The 25,924-nt window shown below is 45.1% G+C and overlaps 2 protein-coding genes across 7 annotated transcripts in view; one reads left to right on the forward strand and one right to left on the reverse strand.

The window, feature by feature from the left end:
- ACER2 (alkaline ceramidase 2) overlaps positions 1 to 21,853 on the reverse strand; it is a 32,261-nt gene extending 10,408 nt beyond the window's left edge. For 4 of the 5 annotated variants that reach the window (XM_080669161.1, XM_080669160.1, XM_080669162.1 and 1 more), the window contains exons 1-5: positions 21,579 to 21,853; positions 12,142 to 12,256; positions 11,258 to 11,399; positions 4,051 to 4,188; positions 1,462 to 1,599 (exon numbers count right to left, since the gene is read on the reverse strand). In XM_080669161.1, the coding sequence (XP_080525287.1) occupies positions 1,462 to 1,599; positions 4,051 to 4,188; positions 11,258 to 11,399; positions 12,142 to 12,256; positions 21,579 to 21,686 (641 nt within the window). In that variant the 5' untranslated portion in view covers positions 21,687 to 21,853. Of the gene's footprint in view, positions 1 to 25; positions 976 to 1,461; positions 1,600 to 4,050; positions 4,189 to 11,257; positions 11,400 to 12,141; positions 12,257 to 21,578 lie in introns of those variants that run through there. The other variant, XM_080669163.1, reaches the window with a different exon arrangement.
- The window catches only part of RPS6 (ribosomal protein S6), a 28,651-nt gene continuing 23,923 nt past the window's right edge, over positions 21,197 to 25,924 (forward strand). The window contains exons 1-2 of one of the 2 annotated variants that reach the window (XM_080669164.1): positions 21,232 to 21,390; positions 22,035 to 22,275. The gene's annotated coding sequence lies outside the window, so the exon portion shown is untranslated. Of the gene's footprint in view, positions 21,391 to 22,034; positions 22,276 to 25,924 lie in introns of both variants that reach the window. The other variant, XM_080669165.1, reaches the window with a different exon arrangement.

Raw genomic sequence — 25,924 nt, forward strand, 5'->3', positions numbered from 1 at the left:
TATACTTATCAAAACTCATCAAAGTATACACTTACATCTGTGCATTTTATTTTGTTTTTTTAGGGGAGAGCAGGAAGGCAGTCCCCCACTACCACATATCATGCAGCCGAGTTTCCCACATTTGGGGAAATCACAGGGGTCAGCATACCGGAGCGCAATGGATAAACCTCGCCCTGGGAAACCACCTTTGTGATCACAGTATCTCCCTGCCAGGTAAGTATTAATCTGCGTGTTTTATTATCTGTCAATTATAACTCAACAAATATATAAAGTGTTTATAAACTCACTAGTGTGAGTCAAGGTTGAACCTAAGAAATATCAGGCAATGGATCCTAATGCTGGAATCCCAATTTGAGCTGTTCTATTTTATTTCGCCTTTTGCAAAGAGTTCTGAAGTCCCCAGGCCTTTTTTTTTTTTTAATTCGTTTTCCAATTAGAGTTAACATACAATAATGGGAGTCCCCAAGCCTTAACCTGGGAGCAGATTGGGTCTCAAGGTGGATATATACAAGGTCACATGTTCAAGGAAATGTAAGCGAATTCTTCCCAACCATGTGGTTTTGAGGCATCTCCTGACAGAAGTCAAGCTTCATCTGAATCAGATCTAACACAGGTTTTCCAACTCGTTACCAATGGAATTCCCTCCTGGAGGCTCTCAATTTGCAAGGGACATCCTACATGTTTCCCTTGGTCCCTGTTGTTGCTCTCAATTACAAGTCCTGGAGGACAGCGAGGGGAAGATGACTGGTCTGGAACGGAAGTGGTTCCTAGGAAGCCACTCAGTGTCCTTCTCAGCTTCTGAGAGAAGGATGCTGCATACTTCGCAACCTGCTTCAATGTTTTACGTAACAGTGTCTCCTGAGCATCCCAGGTATAGGTGCTCCAAGTTCCTCTTATCGAGCACCTAGGCTGGTTTTATATAACCAGCTGGTGTCGTGAACAATTCACTTTACTTCTCTGGGCCTCTGTCTCCACCTGTAAAATGAATGGGTGAGACTGTCCCTAGATGACCTGTGAGGCCCAAGCATTCACCTGGTCATTCAAACCCAAAAGGGAACTTGGGTTGACCAAAATGTACGATACCTTGAAAAAGGTCATATTTACCTCATTGTGGCTCCCGGTTGGATGTCCCTGGACTGGTCCCCACATTTGTCCCAAGCCTTCCCCACCTCCCCCACCTGAGCAATCTAGCCAGAGCTCAGGTGACGGCTTTGGTTTTCAGGCTCCATTATGCTTTAATAATGGAGCTAGAGGTCAGAGACCCAGACTTGAAGCATAAACAATTAGGTCTTTTTGTTCTGGCTGAGCCAGCTCCCTGGAGCCCATTCTGCTTTGGACAGTAGTTTCTGTTGCTTCTGAAAAGTCTGAGAGTGTCTGAGGGGAGGGGGCACTTGGGCTCCCCTGTTCCCTGGGCACCTTCCCGGTCCTGGAGCTCCCCCCACCCCCACTGGCAGGGCTTACCACACGCAGTGTAGGTAGGGGAAGTGGAAGGATGACAGCAGCTCACAGAAGGCTCGGTCACTGATCCAGCAGAAGAGGGCCAGGGTCCACCAGAGGCCGGAGAAGAGGCCCAGCTTAAATACACGCACATTGTCACACCTGCACGGGACCCAGATGCCATCAGTCCTGGTTTCCGCCCACCTCCCTGGCCGCTGGTCTGCTTCCTCACATCTTCCCAGCCCCTTGGCACTAGAATTCCTACCCCACATGCCGTCACTCCGCCAGCTTGTGGATGTGGATCCCATATGTACACAGATGGGTCCCAGAGCCATACCTCTCACCCAGGCCCCTCCCTGACTCCAGACTCCAAACCCAGCTGCCTTCTAGACATGTCCACCGATGTCTCAGATAGATCCACATTTAACATGTCCATAATGAACTCCTAACCTTTTCCCCAACCGAAACCTGTTCTTCTCCAGCCCTCTCAGGAAAGGAAGTCATTCCATTTCAGAAGCTCAAGTCAACTATAGAGACAATTTATTTTGCACTCTAAAAGGCAAAATAAACAGGCTTCTAGCCTTGCCGTTTTTAAAGGTAAAATGAAAACTGACAGAAGCAAATACCAACAAATATATAGGCAATTGGTCTGGTACTAGAGCATCTATACACTCAGTTTAATTGATGCCAGAAAGTTTGGCTTACGGAACACCCCAGCACAGAGAGTTGGAGATACAGTTTGTGTGCTGAGTGGCAAGAAAGAGGTGGAATGTCACATGGGCGAGTCCCCTGGGGCGGGCGGGGCTGGCACCTGGGATGCTGGGAGGGAAGCACTGCAGAGTCAGGGTCCAGGGCAGCCCGCACTGTCCCTTCCTCTGTTGGCGAAGGGACAGACACTGCCAGATGCCGCACACCGGGCTTATTTACGCTTGGGGCTTATCCAAACCTGACCTCCACTGGGTATAGTCCCACTTTTCAGGGCTTGAATCAAAATGCCAATGTGAGGTTAAGTGCAAAAGCAGGACCCAAGTTTAGAATAGAAAAATCTGAGCAGAAGTCTACTGTTGCTTCTCTTCTTGACCCTCTGTTGCATTCTCAAAGTTTTCCTTAACAATCAACTCACTCCTACGATCAGAAAAAAATAGTCTATTTTACAATATTTTAGATGTAGCTGAGTCACTTGGTAATGTGACACCACCACCCAAATTTCAGCAAATGTCAGATCATGACCCCAAGTCATAATAAATGTTATTTCCTCCTGGTCTGAGGGAAAGCTCAGAAAGGACAATGAAAATATGAAAAGACTAGAAACAAGCTCTAGAATTGAGGCTAATGAGACAGAGAAAAAGTGACTATTACAAATCCATTTCGGATGTCTTTATCAGCTATTTAACTGTGTGTTTTTCAAAGAGTTTCAAGATCTGTTAGTGGCCCTAGCTGATTTGGCTCAGTGGATAGAGCATCGGCCGTGGACAGAGAGGTCCCGGGTTTGATTCTGGTCAAGGGCACATGCTCGTGTTGCGGGCTCGATCCCCAGTGGGGGGCGTGCAAGAGTCAGCCTATCAATGATTCTCTCTCATCATTGATGTTTCTATCTCTCTCTCCCTCTCCTTTCCTCTCGGAAATCAATAAAAAATATATATATATATATTTTTTTTAAATAAAGATCTGTTAGTGTTCTGAAATAGGTATCTTAATTCCCTGGTCCTTGAAGGCTCCTCAAAGAAGCCAATGAGACAAGACCGACAACATCCCTTCATGGCCAGCTGGCAGGCTTACCTACCTCTTCAGCCACCTTTGACCCTGCCTGGTATTGCTGACAATCAACATAACCCCCAGAGGTGGAGCAAAGGATAGAAATGTACATGTCTCCTCTCAAAACAAAGACTGAGAGAGAGCTGACTGACACATTCCACAGAGCGACTTTCACCAAGGGGGTCAGATAGAAGACTTCCGCCAAGACACCCATGTCCTCAGCAATGAGAGAATCATGCATTTCTAAAAGTGGGCACACAAAGCAGAAGCATTTTAAGAGCATGGGGGCTAGAAGAAGACAGTCGTGTACACAAAAGAGCTAAGCTAAAATGTTTCCCCATATCAACCTGAACTCTGAGTATACAGCTTCCCAAAGGAAAATGCTTACCCAAGTACAAAAGGCTTTCCTGGTAGCTTGTAAATAAGAAACTAGGTCTCAGAGAAAGTAGCCGTCGACAGTATTACACCAGAAGTCAGTTACCTTGTACACAGAAATTCATTTATTTTTTCCTTCTGTGTGTGACTGCAACTGCCTCTTTAGGACTCTTCTCCTTATTCTTGTCATATGAACAAATTTATTCTCCTTTCTATAGAGTTCACACACTCTAGGCCCCTCGGTCTAGGGGCACAGTAGGTCCTTGAGATGTTTCTGCTAAGCTAGCTTTGGACCCCTAGGATCTACTGCACCCACAAAACAGCTGCTCCCTCTTTCAGAAAATGGGATTGAACCTGCTTTCAAACAACAGTCAGGAACTAACGAAAAGTCCAACTCCTCCTCCACACTCGGGGGAGTAAAGGAACAGGAGCTGGTGTGTCCCTATCACAGGGACAGCGAAGGGCAGGGCGGACGACACCCACCTCTTCAGCTCTGCGATGAGCAGCGCAGTGCAGGGAATCCCCAGCGTCATCAGAGAGATGTTGTTGATGGCGGGCTTGACAAATGCCAGGCATGTTGTAACTGCAGACAGGACGCAGACCACCGCCTTGAACCTGCCCCTGAATCGGTGAAAGCAAACCCAATCCATTAGCTAAGGAGGTCTTGTTTGTCAAAGTGTAGGCACTGCTGGTGGGAGTGGAAGCTGAGAAGAAATTGTGCACCAAGTACCCAGAGCCTAAAAACCATTCACACTCACTGGCTCAATAATTCCACTTGTAGGAATTTATCCTTAGGGGATAATCAGAAATGTTCTAAGTACTTAGCCACGAGAACGGCAAAATTAGAATCAACTTCAGTCCCTAAGGGTGAGATATAGATACTTGTTTTCTTATTCTTTTCACATGTTTTACAGCAGGATTTGGTAAACGTTTCTGGAAAGGGTCAGAAAGTGAATATTTTAGGTTTTGCGGGTCACACAATTACTTCATTCTGCCACTGTGGATAGTAAGGGAGTGAACGGGCAGGGCTGTGCACCAATAGAACTTGATTTGCAAGGACAGGCAGTGGACCAATTTGGCCCACAGAACAGAGTTTATCAACCCCCGTTCTGTAAGCTTCCTGGTTTAAAAGAAAAACGTCACTCTGGCCAGTGTGGCTCAGTTGGTTAGGTGTCGTCCCATGCACAGAAAAGTTGTCAGTTCATTTCCCAGTCAGGGCACATGCCCAGGTGTCGGGCTCAATCCCCAGTAAGCGGGTGTGCAGGGGGCAGCCAATCAATGTTTCACTCTCCTCTCCTCTCTCTAAATATCAATTATGTGTGTGTGTGTGTGTGCGCACGCGCAAAAAGAAAAAACCTCCTGTGTCTAGCACACAAAAGTAGAAGTCTTTAAAACATTGTAATAGTGTCTATATTTACTGACAATCCACAGTCTAGGATGCATTGGCATTTTGTGTTGACAAGTTTTTGACACGACAAAACTTAGAAAAATAACTGATAGCCTCCTTTCACTCTTGAGTGGAGGTGCTTTCAGTAGAAAGAGCCAGAATCGGCGACGTGATCCTGACCACGCTCCTTCCTCTCTCCTCGGGACTCCACTTCCTTATCGAGAAAATGAAAAGTCTGAACTAGATTGTCTCTAAGGCCTCATCTATGACTGAAATTTAAGAGCTCGTGATATTCCTGAAGTTTCTGGTATGAGCACAGTTTATTTTGGCCAAGAGCCCTGGAACAGGTCACAGTTAGGAAACTAATTTAAATGAAATTCCATCATAAAAAATCAAAGTTCACTGAAACCTTAAAAATACAAATTTATCTCTTAGAGGAAAACCATTTATCTTCAAGGCACAGGAAATCATTGATCAAGCTGCCAACTTTCTGAGCGGAATGAACAGGAATTGTAGCCCTGAACTTCGACCAGAAGAAGAAAATATGTCTGGGAAAGGATCCAGGCAGCAAATCCCTGGGAGAATCATGTTTTTCTCCTGACTTTGGCTGGCATCCTTCAGCTACTGGGTAAAAGGCTGCCTGCTCTCCCATCCCCAACACGTACATAACCCTTGGGGACCCACAACAACTCTCTCCCTGGGTTGAGGTGTTGTGACACACGCCACGGCTTTGGGCCTTTTTAGACTGGGGAAACACATAGTTAAAAATTCCACGTGGTATCACCTCCCTGTATCCAGTGGTTTAGGATTCAGACACAGGTTCGAGAGAGCCACAGGGGTTCTCAGCACGGGTATTCCAGTGTGACCCGTGTGTGCTCACATTCTGCCTCCTCACTCAGTGGCTGTGGGATCTCTGGCAAATCACGGGACTCTCCCCAAGCTTCCCGTTTCCCATAGGCAAGTGAAGACACCTGTCTAAGGGTGTTTCTGCAAGCATTGCAGCACTTCATACAGTGCCTGGTACATGGTGTCTGCTCATAAAATCCACAATCACTGCCATCGCTTGAGAATAAATGCTCTTTAAAATATTATTGTTGTTAATAACAGCACACTCCCAGGGAAAATCTGACTGAGCTGGTGTTGCAATCACCAAAGACTCTAGATAGTACTGCCAGAGTTCAAAGGCAGCAAGCTTGACACAACATGCTTTCTGAACGAGGGCAGACACCTCCCACGTCAGTCCGGTGGGCGTGGAGGAATGTGCTTTGGGAAGGCCGCTTAGCCAGGATGTCCTGTGAAAGCATGATGCTGCAACCAGCAGAAGGCAACAGAAATCACATGGCAGCCCAGCCGACCCAGAGGGACCGGAGGCCCTCGGTACAAGAGAGCTAGCAATATCCAGGAGCCAGGGGCCCCACAGGCTTTTTCTGAGCAATGATGACTACTGTCAGTGCTGGTCCTACTGTCAACTGTCCAGCCCGTTGTGGGTTCCAACTGAACACAAGGTCAGGGAACTCTTAGCACCCCTTCTTCTTGTGCTCCCCAAACCAAAATCTAGCCACCTGGCACCATATCATCATATTATGATTATAACAAAGCTATTACTATTATCATTAGCTACCAAGCAGTAGTTTTCACTCTGTCAGACCCTCTGCCCATTTTTAAAATCAAATATTTGTAATGGCCCTTTTACTCCTCTGAAGTAAAATGCCATTTATGGATGAGAAAACATCCCATCATTGTGACCACTATAAACTTGCCAGATGCCCCTTAAGTGGCAGGAATGTCCCTGGTTAAGATCCACTGCTTTAAACTACCCTGTAGGGTTCAAACAACCTATTTAGGACAAGCCCCTGATAGTCACAGGACTACAGCATTTGGTCTTGGAAGGCCCACCCTGTCATTTTATAAGTGAGGAACTGATAAGGCCCAGAGAGTCAGAGATGGTGACCCCAAGTCATCTAGTCAGCGTGAGAGCAGGACAAGCAGACCCCAGCCTGCACCCTTGCTATTCAGGAATCAAAGAATGAACTGCATTATACTAAAGTGAAGTCTATCCCTAGACTTTGTAGAGGCAAACTCTTCAAAATCATAGCAGGAAAAATTATTTTAGAAATGGATATAATTAGCTATAATACTTCTTTGTTCTTTTTTTTTCTCAAAACAAAAATGTCTAAAAATTATTAATAACCATCTATAGTGGAGTGTGTGTCCTGACAATTCAAAAAAAATTTTAGGCAAGAAGAACTCCCTTCTTTTTTTAAACCCACCAATTATTCCTATTTAAATAATGCCTGCTGTTCTAGTCATCCTTATCTTCAAACACTTATCCCTATTAGTCATTCATAATTACTGCTAGCACTGAGTGAGTCCTTAATACGCTTTGTAAGATTTTATCATACATTTCTAATCCCAAGAGATAATACTGCTATTATCTCCACTTTACAGATGAGCAAAATGAGGTATCAGAGCTTTAAAAAAAAAAGGTAGATCGTTATTCAAATCCCTATCTGTCTGACCCAGTCACTTATCCTCTATGCTCTCTCCAGGAATCTCACACAGGAACTACTCTGAATAGGTTTTTAAAAACAGTCCAGCAAAGTCTAGATCACAAACAAACAAACAAAAAGGAGAGATCAATGCTAACTATCTGGTACATTCAGGCAGCTAAACCACGCAATCCCTAGTCTTCAGAAATCCTGATATTGACCTGAAGTCTTTGGTCTGGCCTGCCACTTCCTGTAGAGCTGCCACCTGTCAGGGGCCCTGAAGCCCCACGGAGGGGTTTGCTCTCCTCGCTCTCCCCATCACTAGAAATTGAAGACAGACAAGTGGAATCGACATCCTTACTTAGAGTGAGCAACTTCCTGTAACAGGCACCTTTTCTTTCTTTGCTCATTAAAATCCTCAATGCCCATTCTCTCCTTCCATTTGTATGCATATCTCAGAGATGCCAGCAGCAATCTCAGCAATCTCTCCGTGCCATGGGCAGTCACGAGAGCTAACTCTGACTGAGCGCTCACCTGTTCTTAGTACCTACGAAGTGCTGCAGTCATCTCGCAAAAACCCTAGAACTACCTAATTCTATAGATGAGGAAACAGAAAATTAGAGTATATACAGTTTATAAACCGGGAGGCTAGGATTCAAACCCAGGTATTCTCCAAAGCCAGGGATATATAAATACATGGTGGTCAGTGCGCCAAAGGACTGCTCAAACTGAGGAGAGGGGGGCACAGCTTCCGCAGAGAAATGGCACTGGTGATGGAAAAGTCCCAAGGGTCACAGACTTCCCTGCCTCATGCTATGTTTTCATTATTAAAGGTGGTAAGCGTGAATTACTACAGCCATTGCCCCATTTTCTCATCTCCTGCTCATAACAACATTATCTCACACCTTCAAGGAACGAGAAAAGAAAAAGGTTCTCTCTTATGAGTAGATTAAAACATGTCACTTGGAATTTCAACTCGGGCCTCCAGAGTGCCACAAACAAATAAACAAAACCCTGTTCCCATGTCTTCCACTTCTCGCTCAGATCCCAGGACTTGAAAGATGAGATCCAAGAGCAAAACAGTACCGTAGCTCTCAACCTGACACCCGCCAGGCTCAGGAAAGGATGGAGGGGCTGGTGGGCACCTTCGGAGACAACAGGAAAAGCCAAGAGGAAATGGTGTGCGTATCAGGCAGAGTCAGAAAGTCCGCCTGCAAACTCACCTCATGACCCTGCCTGGTGCCACTGCCTCCGTCCCTCCCTTCACCCCTCCCGCTCCCCAGGCTTTCTGACCACCCTCAGTCATTGTCGTGAAACTGAACAAGGAGACAGGGCAAGACTAGAAACCAGAGGCAGCTAAACCAACCTGTGTGGTTGAATGTGCATTTCCTCTACTGAGGACAAGGCCTCAGCCACATGGAGACCGGATTTCATTATTTCATCTAAGATGGGGAGTACCTCCTTTTCACTTCGACTGGTAAACAGCTGGTCTCTCTCTCTCTTTCTCTGTCTCTCTTCCTCTCCCTCACCCTCCCGCTCCCTCTCTCCTTCTCGCCCTCCCTCCTTCCTCACCTCCCTCTCTCTCTCACTTTTTGATAAGTAACCTTCTTGAGGAGACCTCTTTCTACTTGATTATACTCAGAGATAACACTATTTAATTCAATTCCTGCTACCCAGGATGAAGATTCTACAGCTAATCCATTTATATTGTGTTTTCTCCCTGCCTCATTTAAAAATACATTTTCAGCCCTAACCGGTTCGGCTCAGTGGATAGAGCGTCGGCTTGTGGACTGAAAGGTCCCAGGTTCGATTCCAGTCAAGGGCATGTACCTTGGTTGCGGGCACATCCCCAGTAGGAGGTGTGCAGGAGGCAGCTGATCGATGTTTCTCTCTCATCAATGTTTCTAACTCTCTATCCCTCTCCCTTCCTCTCTGTAAAAAAAGCAATAAAATATATATATTTTTAAAAAATACATTTTCAGCCCTAACCAGTTTGGCTCAGTGGATAGAGTGTCAGCCTGCAGACTGAAGGGTCCCAGGTTTGATTCCGGTCAAGGGCATGTACCTTGGTTGCAGGCACATGCCCAGTAGGGGGTGTGTAGGAGGCAGCTCATCGATGTTTCTAACTCTCTATCCCTCTCCCTTCCTCTCTGTAAAAAATCAATAAAATATATTTAAAAATAAAAATACTTAAAAAAAATAATACATTTTCATATTAAAAATTAACACGTGCTCTTTGTAAAAAGGAAAACAGTGCAGATTAAAGGTAAAAAGTAGCCCTAGCCAGTTTGGCTCAGTGGAGAGAGTATCGGCCTGCAGACTGGAGGGTCCTAGGTTCAATTCCAGTCAAGGGCACATGCCTGGGTTGTGGGCTCGATCCCCAGTGAGGGGCGCACAGGAGGCAGCCAATCAGTGATTCTGTCTCATCATTGATGTTTCTATCTCTCTCTCCCTTCTTCTCTGAAATCAATAAAAATATATATATTTTAAAAAAGGTAAAAATGAAAGCTCTCTCCCCTCCCCAATTCCTAAGAGTGGTGGTGGCTGTCCTCATCCTCCCAGGCATTTTTGTGCACGTACAAAGACATATGCTCAACAAGAGGCTATTTCATTCATTCTAAAATTAGAATATTGCACACACAGTTCTACGATGTGTTTTTGCAGCCATTATATTTCATGGACACGCCTCCATCTCAGTGCATACAAAACAGTTAATAGCTGCATAGCTCCTGTGTCTGTACCAGCTTGCTTAACTTAATCCCTATCTTTTAGACTATTTATCCATAGATACCTTGACAAACATGTGGGTAATATGTTCTGGGAACATTTATCTTTATGAGGGTGACTCTCTTCTGTTCCTTCAGATATTAACACCCTTATACTGCTCCTCAGGAAGGCATCCCTGACCAAACTCGAAGTTACTACGACCCCTTAACAGCTTCTTTTCCATCATAGACTTGTCTCTCCCTAATAGTATTTATGTGTTTGTTTGTTGATTCACAATCTCCCCAACCTCAGTGTAAGCTCATTTAGGGCAGAGGTTCTGTCGTTTAATTTACTGCTACATCCCAGTGCCTAGAAGCCTAGAAAAATGTATAGTAAATAGTAAGTGTTCAAAAAGTATTTACTGGATGAATACTCAAGCATATAAGCATAACACAATGGATATTAAAATGCATCCTTTCCTGAAATTCTGGGTTTCCACTTTGGAGGGATGTGTGTGTGTGTGTGTGTGTGTGTGTGTGTGTGTCTCATCAGAAGCAAAAACACTGTACTTGGACAACTACAGTAATTATGGCTCCAAGAACCAATTCCTTAGTGGGTTCTACTGTAAATTTATAAAATGGTGGAGGAGGTTGGACTAAAGGAAATATTCTAACAGGAAATCAAGGGTCTTTGAACTGCCATTCAGAAATTTCTCCCCCACTAACAATCTTTCCACTTTTTCTCACATCAAATAAGGGAGACATTTGACTTTCTGTCCCTAATGTTATAGAAATTATTATTTTTTTATAGCAAAGGTGGATATTTATTGAAGAACAAGTACAGACTCCCACGTGGGGAGAGGGAAGAGACCCACAGAACTGACTCCCACGTAGGGAGGGGGAAGAGTCCCCTAGAAATTCTTCTCCAAGCATATAGAATCCTCTCTATTATCTGTCAGTTCATTTATACTGTCAGACTCTAAATCAGGGGGTATTAAACAGGTGTATGATGAGCTCATCACTAGGCTGGGCTTCATCATGTGCTATTTTTCTTGATATATTACATTATATTGGGTATTGCACCTAGCAGGTGTCTAGCACAAGCTTACCTGTCATTCCGGAAGATCTTTGGCAGATACCTTCTAGGGAACCACATGGCCAGAGCACACATCAGAACCCAAAGGATTGCAAGTTCATCAAGCATCTGACCCAGGAAACTCAGAGTTGCATGGAAGTAGACGGATCCAATTCCTAGAATCAATTACAAACAATAAAAAGTGTCACCGAAGAAGAAAAGACTCACAAATTCAATACACTGCTTAAGGAGAGCCCTTTCACCAACCACTGTTGCAATCACCAGATCGCTCGCTCCCTTTGAATAAAGAAACCGAAGGAAGAAACTGACACCACCTAGGCATGCTGACTTCAAGTCTAGAAAGAGGATTTCAAGGAGGGCCTAAATATCAGCACTTCAGAACTTTAATGATTCCACGGTTGAGCACGGTCTCTTCATCCACTAGTTTTCCTGGGAACAGGCAATAAAAAGAAGTCAACATTCTCTCCCTGCTAAGAGTTCCCAATCTGCCTGTGGAAGGAAATGGAAATTACCCAAGTATTTCCCAGAACAATGAAGGACCAAACAACTAGAATTTTTTTTTTTTTTTTTTACCTTTAGTCCATCAGAAACCACAGTCTCATCAGAGTTCAATTGTTCCACATGACTTTCTTCAGAAGTTCTCAGAAATTGCATTGGCATAACACCAATAGCAGTGACATAAATGAACTCTCAAATACAATTAAGTGATAATTACAGCCAATCTTGTTATCAAGCCCATATTCAAAAGAGTGCTTTTGGCCTCAAGCAAGCAACATAAAAGTGCGCTAAGACGTCAGAGTGACTTTGGTTTATAAAACACAATGTTCACAGGAGACAGGAAGTGTTGGAATTCCATTTCCTCCCTTTCAGCCCATGCTCCCAAACGGGTCCACTTACCCACTACAACTAAAAGAGTCCATATTAAGTAGATGCCACTGTTGAAGCACGTTGCATACTGGCGGAACAAGCACATGCAGATGGGAGGTAAAATGAAAAACAAGACGTTGCTGATCTGGGGGGAAATGTAAAATGAAAAGATAAATATTAAGTAAAAGGGGAAAAACAACAACAAAGCAACTTGTTCCAAGCATGTCCTTTGCAAACTGAGATCAATGTGGCCATGCTTCTTGCCTAAGCACTTACACTTTTCTTCCTGCAGATCCACAACCAGGAAAACGTAAAACTTCTTGAATAAGCATGTGGCGGACTCCTTCCCGCCGCTTTGGTCAGAGCAGCAGCAATAACAACACTGCCATCTGAAAGCTGCTCAAGGCTCCCCCTGAATTCAAAGAATCTGGGACTTGTTCTTTTCCCGCTCAGACGAACTAAGAAGCATTGTAATTTACTTGCACATACATTTTTTTTTACCATAAGATCTGTACTAAATAATGGTAAAAATAAAGTTTAATAAGGGTCAGGAGGACTAGACAAGTTGGAGCCCCCAGTAACGTTCTGCCAGCAAGGCCAGCCTTTTCGCCTAGGCCCACAGAAGGCAGGATTCTTCCTAGATTCCCCTGCCCACCCCCCTTTGTCGCTTTCTCACGCTAAAACCTACTTTCAGGTGAAGATCAAATTTGTAGGTTCTTTCCCAGCTTTAAAATGATACCATTTTATCTATTTATTTTTTATTTTCATTTTTTAAATATATTTTATTGATTTTTTACAGAGAGGAGGGGAAAGAGAGTTAGAAACATCGATGAGAGAGAAACATCGATCAGCTGCCTCCTGCACACCCCCTACTGGGGATGTGCCCGCAACCAAGGTACATGCCCTTGACCGGAATCGAACCTGGGACCTTTCAGTCCGCAGGCAGATGCTCTATCCACTGAGCCAAACCGGTTAGGGCAATCTATTTATTTTTTAAATATATTTTTATTGATTTCAGAGTGGAAGGGAGAGGGAGAGAGAGAAACATAAATGATGAGAGAGAATTATTGATCAGCTGCCTTCTGCACACCCCCCTATGGGGACTGCGTGTGAAACCCAGGCATGTGCCCTGACCGGGAACTGAACTGTGACCTCCTGGTTCAACCACTGAGCCATGCCGACTGGGCAAAAAAATGATGTACCATTTTATCTTTCAGACTTCAGTGTGCATTTAAGCCTCTCTGTTATCTCTCCAGAAGGCATTTGGCTTTTTTAAAAATATATATATTTTTTTATTGATTCCAGAGAGGAAGGAAGAGGGAGAGCAAGAAACATCAATGAGAGATAATCACTGATCGGCTGCCTCCTGCATGCCCCCTACTGGGGACCGAGCCCACAACCCCTGACCAGGAATCACACCAGTGACCTCTTGTTCCTGGGTCTATGCTCAACTGCTGAGCTATACCATCTGGGCAGCATTTGGCTTTCTAAAAAACATATTTTATCTAATGTAATATTAAAATATTATTATTCCAACATGTAATCACTATTTAAGTATCATTAATAAGGTATTTTCCATTCTCTGTTCAGATCCAGGCTGTGAAGCCCAGTGTGAATTCCACACTGACCACACATCTCCTTTAGGACCAACCATACTTCACGTGCTCAGTAGCCACATGTGGCCAGGGAGCACCGTACTGGACAGAGTAACTGTGCAGGGGCAGACCTATCTCAGCCTGGCCCCTTTCCAGTGACAATAAGGTAATTTTACATTTAACTTACTGAGAAACCACCAAACTCTTTTCAACAGTGGCTAAACCATCTAACATTCCTACAAGCAATGTACAAGGGTTCTAATGTTTCCATATCCTTACCAACACTTATTTTCTGGGGGTTGTTTTGCCTTATGAAGGCCAGCCTCGAAGGTATGAAGTGGTAGGAATATTCAGCTTTTTAAATTTCATCTCTAACTGTGGAGTGAGGGGCTCCTCATATAGGACTATGTATACAGAAGAAGTGTGCAGAAGGTGAAGACAACAGCTAAGTCTAAATGAGCAACCCCAATGGGAATGGGGTGGGAGGGGTACACGCAAAAAGACTAAAGGAGAGTACTTTCAGGGATGGAATGGGGCAGATGAAGTCTGAAAAGCCAAGGGCATGGGGGCTTTTAAAACACAAACTATGCCCTACTCGGTTTGGCTCAGTGGATAGAGCGTCGGCCTGCGGACTGAAGGGTCCCAGGTTCGATTCCAGCCAAGGGCACATGCCCGGTTGCGGGCTCAATCCCCAGTGGGGGTCGTGCAGGAGGCAGCCAATCAACGATTCTCTCTCATCATTGATGTTTCTATTTCTCTCTCCCTCTCCCTTCCTCTCTGAAATCAATAAAAGAAATAATTTTTAAAAAAACCAAAAACCCCACAAACTATGAGGGTGAGTGCCTGAACTGAACTGAAGGGGCCAGGAAAGGTAGAAGGCTTTTTCCAGACTTACAAAGTCACATTGGTGCACAACTATACAAAATGCATCAGCAAACCCCAGAATTTGAGGCATAGTACAGATAAGGATTGGCACCATCAGTGGCCAACATAGGCCTCCATCACCATTTGTGAACAAGAGAGATAGGAGTGACACCATTTTCAGCAAAAGGAGAAAGATAGAGTGGGAGAGAAATAATACAAGGAAAGACAGTTAAGATCCTTCCTGGGGGACGGGATGGGAGCAGGACTGCTGCCTTTGGTTAAAATCCCAGGCTGAAATCCCTAGCGGGCTTCATCTTTCTGGAGAATGGGATACCTTCTTCTAGGTGGTCTACTCTGATGGGGATCAAACTGGTGACCTTTTGGTGCTTAAAACAACAGCTCAACCAACTGAGCCACATCATCCAGGGCTGCAACTTTCTCTTCTCATTTAACAACATGCTTTATAGATCTTTTCATCTTAGTTCATATAGATTTCTCCTCACTTGCAAAAAGTGCTGCAGTTGGCAGGAGTTTTTTGGTTTTCTGTGTTTTTTTTTAGCCATTCCCCAGTGGAAGGACACCAATTTACAGCCCCACCTACAATGTTGGAAAATATAACACATTTGTTTTTTATCCCCAATATATCTTTATTACCTCAAGTCCTCTCAGTCTCCCTTGCATCAGCCAAGTGCTGCTAACTGCTGCCAAGCTGCCCCCAAATGGCTCTGTCAATTTATGTTACCACTAACAAGGTACATACGAATCACTTTTAAATGTATTTACACATTACTCATGAAAGCATGAGTCGTTTATTATACCTACAGTAAAATTATGATACTTCAAAACTTTTTTTTTCATGCACATATTAGAGAGTTCAGTTTAGAAGCACCATTTTAACAGATACACCCAAATAATATGAAATCACATTATTAACTTCTGCACAGCCCATCTATCAACATCTGCTGGCCTCCACCAGGCCTTTTAAACAAGTCAGTCTATGAAAAGGAAAAGATCAGATTAGAAGGAGACGCTCCCCAAGACAAAAAGAGGAAGGAACTCCCAAAGAAATACGGGAAAGCAAATGAGTCGTGGTTAAAAGACAGATTCAATGGCTCCATATCTACTGAGAAGTGAAACTTCCTCTCAAAATCGTATGGGGTCACTAAAGTTGAAGAATAGTTCAGACAAGAGGTATTTTTTAAAGCCTATTGTTGTATTATCCTTTGGAGACTTGGATTATTTAATGCCTGCAGAACAGACTGTTTTAATTGAAAGGAAAGCAAAAATTTTTAAATGTATTATTTCCTTAGAAAATTCCTCATTCTATGAATTCCTACATAACATTTGCACCAAAGTAAGCTCATGAACACACTGCAATCTCATCCTGATACATGTGAATGGGCACTTCCCCAGCAGAGGGTAAATACTGACAAAGCAAGAGGCTCTGAGTTTTTCTCAACAAGTTCATAAGCAGATAAGGGTCAATACCCTGAATAAGAAAATTCCCTGTGTGTCTTCATTGTATGCACATTCCTAACCATCCATCCCATTGCTCACCTCCAGCCTCTGAGATAACCAACTCTCCTGGTTTGCCTGGGACTAAGAAGGGTTTTCAGGACATGGAACTTTCACTTTTAAAATCAAGAAGGTCCAATTTTGTCCTTGGCAAACCAGGACAAGTTGGTCACTCTACACGGAAGTCTTCTTGCAAAATCCCCCCCCCCTCCTCTATCCTCCACAGTACACCAACCCCATGCAGAGCTCTAACACCTGGGTGACTTACACACACTTTTATTATGGCCTTCACCACCCAGATGACTGTGGGTCTGGTCTCTGTGAAGGCACACAGTAGTTGCCTAGTAAATGGATGGATGGATGGATGGATGGATAATTATGCCCTGCAGATAATGGGATGTGGGCTTTTGGCATATAAAGAGGACTATAACTTTCCTGGGGAGGTAACAGATCATGGGTTGATTTTATGCATATGTTTTGCTTCAAGACTTTTTTCAGCACCAGTTGATTTCCTTCTGTCCCCCTGAGTCACTGCCCAGCAACAGAGTCCCCAAAGGCTAAGTCCAGTGGTTAAAAGATACCCTCCCCACTTCTCCAAAGCAGCTAGGTCTGGTGTCTTCCTCTTCAGTGTGACTGGGGCCTTAAAACCTAAAACATTAAAAAAAAAAAACCCCCAAAAAAAACAAAACACTGAATTCACCTGGCTGGTGCGACTCAAAGGTTGAGTGTTGACCTATGAACCAGGAGGTCACGGTTCAATTCCCAGTCAGGGCACATGCTGGGTTTGCAGGCTTGATCCCCAGTGGGGGACGTGCAGGAGGCAGCTAATCAATGATTCTCTCTCATCATTGATGTTTCTATATCTCTCTCCCTTTCCCTCCCTTTCTGAAATCAATAAAAATACATTTTTTAAAAGAAACTGAATTAAATAAAACTTGTATATAGAATAGTACAAAATGTGCTCAGGCAAAAGGCTGTGTTCTTAGAGAAGATATTTGTGTTTGGCTGAAGAAAAGGATAAGATTTGGGGCAAGACGGGAGGGGGGTTGAGGGTTGGAGGGGTGGGTGAAAAAAGGTGAAGAGATTAAGAAGTTCAAATGGGTTGTTACAGAATAGTCATGGGGATGTAAAATACAGCATAGGCAATATCTAATATTTAATAATGTTCTAGTAATATTCTAATGTATGGTATCAGATTAGATTTATCAGGATGATCACTTAGTAAGTTATAAATGGCTAATCACTGGGGTGTGTACACCTCAAACTAATATAATAATGTATGTCAACTGTAATTGAAAATAAAAAAAGATTAGCAATAATTACCTGCCTTTAAAGTGAATATTCCCTTTGACACAGCAATTCCCGACCTAGGATTAGCCCTTGCAAAAATATATCCAGATGCATGTATGAGGATAGTCAGTGCATCACTGTTCAGAAACCAATAAAACAAACAGAAACTGCCTTAAAAGTTCATCAATAAGGAATTAACTGGTTAAATAAATTATGGCTAATCCATTAAATGAAATACTGTGTAGACATTGTAAAAAGAAAAATAAGAGCCAATATAGGACTATCTCCAAGACATATTAAGTGAAAAATCCAAGGTGCAGAAGAGTTTATGTAGTAGTACCTCAATTGGGTTGAAAAAAACTTAGATTGGGTTGTGTATGCAATATACATTCATATTTCACAGACTCACACAAATAATACAAGTGCTTTTTAAAATGTATTTTTATTGATTTCAGAGAGGAAGGGAGAGGAAGAGATAGAAACATCAATGATGAGAAGGAATCATTGATTGGTTGCCTCCTGCACACCCCCTACTGGGGACCGAGCCCACAACCAGGGCATGTGCCCTTGACGGGAATCGAACCCAGGACCCTTGAGTCCACAGGCCGATGCTCTATACACTGAGCCAAACCAGCTAGGGCTACAAATGCTTTTTATATGCCTAGAAAAAGTCTGAAAAGATACAGAAGAGCTCTGGCCAGTGTTTCACAGTGGTTAGAGCATCAGCCCGTGCACCAAAGGGTCACAGGTTCGATTCCTGGTCAAGGGCAAGTACCTGGGTTGCAGGTTCAATCCCTGGCCCTGGTTAGGGCATGTGTGGGAGGCAACCAATCAATGTGTCTCTCTTTCTCTCTGACCCTTCCTCCCTCCCTTCCACTCTGTCTAAAAATCAATGGAGCCGAAACCGGTTTGGCTCAGTGGATAGAGCGTCGGCCTGCAGACTGAAGGGTCCTGGGTTTGATTCCGGTCAAGGGCATGTACCTTGGTTGCGGGCACATCCCCAGTGGGAGGTGTGCAGGAGGCAGCTGATCGATGTTTCTCTCTCATCGATGTTTCTAGCTCTCTATCCCTCTCCCTTCCTCTCTGTAAAATATCAATAAAATATATTTTAAAAAATAATAATAAATAAATAAATAAATAAATAAATAAATATCAATGGAAAAAATATCCTCGGGTGAGGATTAACAACAACAACAAATATACAGAAGAAAGGGTATTTTTCATTTTATAACACGAATACTCTGAATTTTTTACCATAATCATGTATTATTGTTATAATAAACAACAACCAAAACAATAAACTACTTGAAACAAACTTTTCTTTTCGTATCAAGCATCATGACTGGCCTATAGATCAAATGGTCCCAAGGCAGGAGTTTAAGTTAAAGAACAACTGAATAATAAATAGATGTATTATGCCACATAAATAAATCTAAGGTGCTGCAATGGCACTTGTATCTTCACAAGTTGTACCTTAGAAGAGTCAGATGGACCAAATTCTAACTCTAGTTCTGCCATTTTTTAAAAGTATATTTTTATTGATTTCAGAGAGGAAGGGAGAGAGAAACATCAATGATGAGAGAAAATCATTGATCAGCTGCCTCCTGCCTGCCCCCCAGTGGGAATCGAGCCCACATCCCAGGCATGTGCCTTGACCAGGAATCGAACCATGACCTCCTGGTTCATAGGTCAACAACTCAACCACTGAGCCACACCAGCCGGGCTCTGCCATTTTCTTGACCTCAGCCCGTTGCATACTCTATCTAGGCCCCAGTTTCCTCCCTTATAAAATGGGCATAGAAAACAGCACCCACTTCCTAGGGTGGTCCCGCAGAGCTTCAGCAACACAGCAAACAATGGAAACCAGCAGTAATTGAAGTTGTAGTAGTGATGTGCTACCCCAAAGACTTGTTAAGAAGCTTCTGGATCCCTCTCCCAGGCTTCTGACTTTACATCTTCAATTCCTTAAACTTCTTCTCCAAATTAGTAATAATTATTATTTTCTGGTTAACTGATAACTACACCTGCTGCCTTACTATGAGGATTTAATCAGATGTTAATCTCCAAGTAAAGGCTCACTGCCTTCCTCAGCACAGAAGTAAGAGGTTTGTCCAGTGACGTATAAGCACCGCTGATAACCAGGGCACGGGAACAGAGAAGCTATGGTTTTTAATAAACTCTTTGGACCAACAAAGTTTGGTGACCAACCACTTCTCTGAGACCTTAGGCTCTGGGCACTGCTGAAACAAATTTTGTGGGTTATAAGTATTTCAAAGAATAAGGTTTGTCAGGCAGACCAGCTGGGCTAATCAGCCACCATGCTGCAGCTAAAGATCAACAGTTGATTTTTTTTCTTTTTTTTTTACAGAGAGGGAGAGAGTCAGAAACATCTATGAGAGAGAAACATCAATCAGCTACTTCCTGCACACCCCCTACTGCGGATGTGCCTGAAACCAATATACATGCCCTTGACCGGAATCGAACCTGGGACCCTTGAGTCCGCAGGCGGATGCTCTATCCACTGAGCCAAACCGGTCAGGGCAACAGTTGATTTCTAAAAAAGATTTTGGCACTCACCACATAACTGCTCCAATAGAACCAAATTAAAAGTGAAGACCAAACAAATCCTCCCCTTTATCCAGCACTCGGGCTTTTCAAGGCAGGCTCAGTGCAGCTACACACTTTTTGGCCAAATAACCAGGCCTGACTTTCTGCTGGCCTCAGAGTCTACCGATAATAATTTTGCAGGGAGTATGAGAAGCTGTCCCCAAGCTGTCAATTCTTTAACTGGTGAAATCCCTAGTAGTATTCTCTACTTTCAAATGGAGAACCTGAGTCACCGCTGTTGAAAGTACCCAGCCCTGCTCCACAGAGGTGTGGGCGCCCACCTACACTGATAGTATGCGCTGAAAAAGGTTGTAAGATAGGTGAGGTGTGGCCTCCTCCACTACCTGTATCTACGAAGAGCAGAAGACGAGGTGTTCTTGAGGAACTAACCTGGGCATATAAAAGAAGCAGGAGTGTTTGTAGAGAGGGCAGCCGCAGCCGTGGGTTTCAGCAATAAGAGGACCCAGGGTGCAGACTTCTGAATTGAGGCCCTGACTCGCCAGAAATGAGAGCATGACAGCTCCCTTCTCAAGAGCTCAGTCTGCAGCTAAAGATCAACAGTTGACTAGGAGGGCAGGGACCAGCTCAGCAGAGATCCCTTCAGGCAATAAGCACCTGGCTGATGCCAACGTTCTCTCCAGCAAATCTAAGGTGAAAATTCTAAAGAACAACCTCAACTTCTCAATGAACCTTAAACCAGGAGTTCCTGTTTCCCCTCTTGGAGCAATGAAAAGATAAACCACTCAAATGACCACGCGAAGTCTTACATTTGGTACCAGAATCCTGAGCCATGGGCACAGCGAAAAGAAGTCTTTCCCTCCCAGTTGCAAAGCTTTTCCTCCCACAAAGACTAAAAGCACACAGGATTCTGCAGTGGGGAAGTTGCCGTATCTAGAGACCTAGGCAAGTCCAGAAATCATGTACACAATCACTGCCAAGTTTCCCTTTCTCTCCCCGGACTTCATAACTAGAGAGTGCACAGGCCTGGGGGAGTTGAATTGGAGCTGGCATTGGACGGGGTACTAAGTAAGGCAAGGAAATAAGAACTAGTAGTAATTAACTTGATTCCGGCCCAAAGTAACTCGATCTACTATTGATGTATACGCGGGTTGGGGCAAGTGAGCATGATTGGCGTGGGCCCCGCTCCTGAGACCTGCCGGAGTGCCGCCCCTTTCCTGGGACTCCTAGAGCAGGTGTTCAGAGCAAAAACGCACAATGCGACCCAAGTGCGTCACGCCACCGAGATCCCAGAGGCGGACGGGAGCTGTCCCGGCAGGTTCCCCGCCCGCAACCGGCCTATTCGGAGATGGGCTGACACGGAGCACTGGCTCCTGGACGGATGGGGACCACACGACACAACAGAGTCATCAGAAACGGCACGAGGAGGAAGCCGAGCCCAGCCGACGCGGTAGGGACAGGAGAGAGGGACAGATGGAGACCTGGAAGGAGCGGGCGGGGAGGGGGCGGAGGTGGACCCTGGCCCTGGAGAGAGAATGCCCCAGATACACGCGGAGCCACGTCCAGGTTCCAGGCGCCGCGGCGCCGGAGACAGCCCCTCCCGCGAGCCCCCGGCGCCCCCGCTCCCGCGCCCCGCACCGTGTTGTAGAACTCGGCGATGGCAGGCACGATGGTGTAGTTGTCCTCGCACCAGTCCACCTCCGAACTGCCAGCCCGCAGCTGATCCCACCAGTGCGGGGTGCTCATGGCCGCCCCGGAGCATTGGAGCAGCCGCTCCCGCAGCCGAGAGGAAGCCAGAGCGGCTGCAAACGCCGACAGTGGCGGCGGCGGCGACAGCGGCGGTTTTATGCACACCGGGCAGCCGCCGGATGTGGCGCCCCCGGGCCGGCCTCCCCGCGCTCCGCTCCGCCTGTGGGACTTACCTCGCTCGCAGACCCCGCCCCGGCCCCGGCCCCGGCCCCGCCCCCGCCCCGTGTGGGCGCCCGCGGGCAGCGAGCCGGCCACGCCCACTCCGGGGGCGGGCTGTGCGTGGGAGGGGGTGTAGGGAGGCGGAGCCCGGCCTTCAAAGCTTCCAGGCGTTCTTACTCCCCGCAGGTGTCAAAGGCCTCGGCGGTCCTGCCCAAGCCCATCTCCAGGCTCAGACTCCACCCCACCCGCAACCCCAATTGTGCAAAGAGCGCCAGGCCCGCCCTGGCGAAAGTTAAGTTTGAGGAGAACTCAGGAGAGGAGTATCCCGACCCCTACCGAGTCTTGGGAAGTTTGTACCGATTTCCCTGCTCAGCGCGTGGGCACCCGCGCTCACACCTGAGAAAGGCCCAGGGTCCTTCCGAAGCAGGTAAGGACTGGCTGGGTCCGGTAGGCTGGGACTGGAGGACCTGAGGGCTGGAGGGGCAGCCTGCAGGACCCTCCCAGGCGGCCTCTGCCGCCCACTCCCGGATGGAGCACTAATGCAATTTCGAATATGTTCCTGCCCTCGGTCCCCTGGACTCGGGGTTAGGCTTTAATCTAGTCTTCCATTAGACCTGGGGGTCAAACTTCAGTCATCCCAACCCTCCAAGGATGTAGTGGGACAGGTATGACATCTCCAGGACATCCAAGGTACAAGACACGATGACACTATGTGCCAGGCGCTGTTTGAAGAGCTTCCATGTATCACTCATTTGGTGCTCCCAGCGGGTATCCTATGGCAATGCCTTTCCAGATAGAAAGTGGCAGAGCTAGAAATCAAAGTCAGGATGATCTCAGGCCTGCTCATAAGGACTTTGCTTTGCAGCTGTAACTTATTCTATAGTTTCTAAATAAAAGCTAATCTGGCCCTAACCGGTTTGGCTCAGTGGATAGAGCCTCGGCCTGCGGACTCAAGGGTCCCAGGTTCGATTCCGACCAAGGGCATGTACCTTGGTTGCAGGCACATACCCAGTGGGGAGTGTGCAGAAGGCAGGTGATCGATGTTTCTCTCTCATCGATGTTTCTGACTCTCTATCCTTCTCCCTTCCTCTCTGTAAAAAATCAATAAAATATATTAAAAAAAAAAAAAAAAAAGCTAATCTGGTCTCAGCAATTCCTGGAGAAAGCCAATCTCAACCTCTCTTCTCTTCTCTTCTCTTCTCTTCTCTTCTCTTCTCTTCTCTTCTCTTCTCTTCTCTTGTCTTGTCTTGTCTTGTCTTGTCTTCTCTTCTCTCTCCTGGTCCTCCTTCCTTGGGCAGTTTTAGGATTTCGGGTCAGGGAAGTGGCAGAAGAGGCCCTGGTCTGCAATCCTTGGTGGCTTTCCTCAGGATCTCCTTGCGCAAGCCTGCATGGACGGGCCCTGAATACCAGCAGCTGCCTGTACAGTGGGAACCTGGCTGGTGTTCCAATGCCCTGTGTACCAAGTGTCCATCTTCTACAGCCATTTGCATGTCTCCCCAAATCTCCATCACTGGCAGGAACTCCCCTCCTAGTCTCCAGGAAATCCAGCTCTTTCCCCTAGGTACCAAACACACTCCTTTCATCTTTGCCCCAACTTCTTTCTAGTCCTCCTCCTCAACAGCCAGTTCCACTAGGTACACTGACTGGTACCTTCTCCTAAGTCAGAAGTCCCCAGACCTATAGGATACCCAATGTCTCAGAGTGCTACACCAACTGTCCAACAATAGTTCTCCAAGATTTCACTCCTCCTAATATTTTAGGTGGACATATACCATATTCATTAACTCTAATGGTGTAAAATACACCATTATTTTATATGCCAGTGGCTTCCCAAATGATGTCCCCCCTTGCAGGCATCACAAGGTCAAAACTTTTTTCCTATTAACACTGTGACATTATCTGCCCCTTTTTGCTCTCATTCTCTCACCTGTGTACATTGATTGGAGTTTTCACAGAGACTGTGTGTCGTCTCTCTGACTGCGAATGGAATGTGTGCTTGTGCATTCTATGGTATTCAAAGTCTCTTTAAATTTCTAATATCAAAAATTTTGATAGATAGTACCACATAAACAAGAGTTCTTTATGGTCCTCAATAAATAAATGGAGTCCTCTGGATCAAAAAGGTTGAGAGATTCTGTTAAAAAGATACTCCCAATTAAACTATTTGTAATTATTTTTTTACCATTTAGAATCATTAAAATATTTATTGAATGTGAGCTTGTAGTTATAGACATTCATTGTTATCATATATCATCTTGTGCAAACATAAAAGGTAAATAAATATAAGCAAAATAAATTCATGAAGGAATTGCTCTCATTCCTTCACAGTCAGAATCTTTATTCTTCTGAATCATTTTCGACTCGGCCAGTGGTGTCCTTAATTACCAGGTGCTGCTGATGCAGATGTCTGAAGAGTACTTCACTGTTAGCTCTCAAGACACTGACCCCTAGTGTACACGTTTTGATGCTGGCACATTCTTGATCTTACTTGAAGGTGTCAATGGAAGGTTTTAGACAACAGGTAGCATGTTTCTTTTCCAGACGGTTCTTATATGATTTGCTGACAGAAACATGGAGATTACAGTTGCCAAGTCATCCCACCAGGAATTACCACTAAGTTTGTGCATGTTCAGGCAGTGACAGCACATCTCAACTTCCATCTGGCCAGCCACGATTATAAAATGCCTTTCATTGTAAGATGTGAGTGGACTTCAGCGATGTTACAGTACAAAACAATGTGAATTTTAGCACCAATGAAATATGGAATTCACGGGAGAGAATTCATCCTTCTCTCCAAGTCCCAATAAAAGGGTGATAGGGAGTTTTCTTCCTACACAGGAACTTTTTTAAAAATATATATTTTTATTGATTTCAGAGAGGAAAGGAGAGAGATAGAAACATCAATGATGAGAGAGAACCATTGATGGGCCACCTCCTGCACGCCTTCCACTGGGGACGGAGCCCACAACCCAGGCATGTGCCCTTGACCGGAATCGAACCTGAGACCCTTCTGTCTGCAGGCCAACGCTGTACCCACTGAGCCAAACCAGCTAGGGCCTGCATAGGAACTCTTATTGTCAATGACAATTCTGTTTAAAAATCCAAACCAACCCCTTGGGTTCTAATTACAGCTGCACAGAGAGTGCTCAAGCCAAAGGCCTTTGGTGAGTCAAGGACACAAGTTTCATTCCTCCAAAGTCACTGGTGTGTTGGTCTTGCAACTGTGTTAAAAGTTTTCTGCGACTTTTGACTGGCTCCACTGTTAACATTTTTTCAATGCATATAAAATTAGTTATTTAATATTAGGACCTATCATTAGGTAATTACTTTTTAAATGGATTTATATTAATAGTATGATGCCTTGATGACTACTGTGTTTTTTTTTCCTCTCTCTCTCTTTAAAATCTTCATTGTTGAAAGTATTACATATGCCCCCTTTTTTCCCCCATTGACTTCTTCTAGCCCAGTGGTCGGCAAACTGCGGCTCGCGAGCCGCGGTTTGCCGCTCTGTTGACTAATGAGCTACAGTTTGTCGACCACTGTCCTAGCCCATCCCCACCACCTGCCCTAAGCCTTCACCACACTATTGTCTGGGCCCATGGATTATGCATATACTTGGTGACTACTGTTAATGTTTTAATATAAAATGTGGCATCTGGCCCTGGATGGTTTGGCTCTGTGGATAGAGTGTCGACCTGTGGACTGAAGGGTCCCAGGTTCAATTCCAGTCAAGGGCACATGCCTAGGTTGCAGGCTTGATCCCCAGTAGGGAACGTGCGGGAGGCAGCCAATCAATGATTCTCTCTCATCATTGATGTTTCTATCTCTCCCTCTCCCTTCCTTTCTGTAATCAATTTAAAAAAAATTTTTAAGTGATGTCTGGTGTAAACAGAGCTTGGGGAGAGTGGGGCAGAGGGTGGGTGACAGGAGAGAACAGTGCACTGCTCAGTTCTGACAGTGGGTTTGCTTGAGGTGCTTTGGGTCTAAATATGAGTCAAAGATACAGATCCAAGAGAGAGCAGGTTTCAGAGAACCTTGCAGGGAAGTCAGGATGCCAGCATCTTCTGTTTTTACAG

This window comes from Plecotus auritus, assembly GCF_963455305.1.
Source record: "Plecotus auritus genome assembly, chromosome: 5".
NCBI classification, from domain to species: domain Eukaryota; kingdom Metazoa; phylum Chordata; class Mammalia; order Chiroptera; family Vespertilionidae; genus Plecotus; species Plecotus auritus.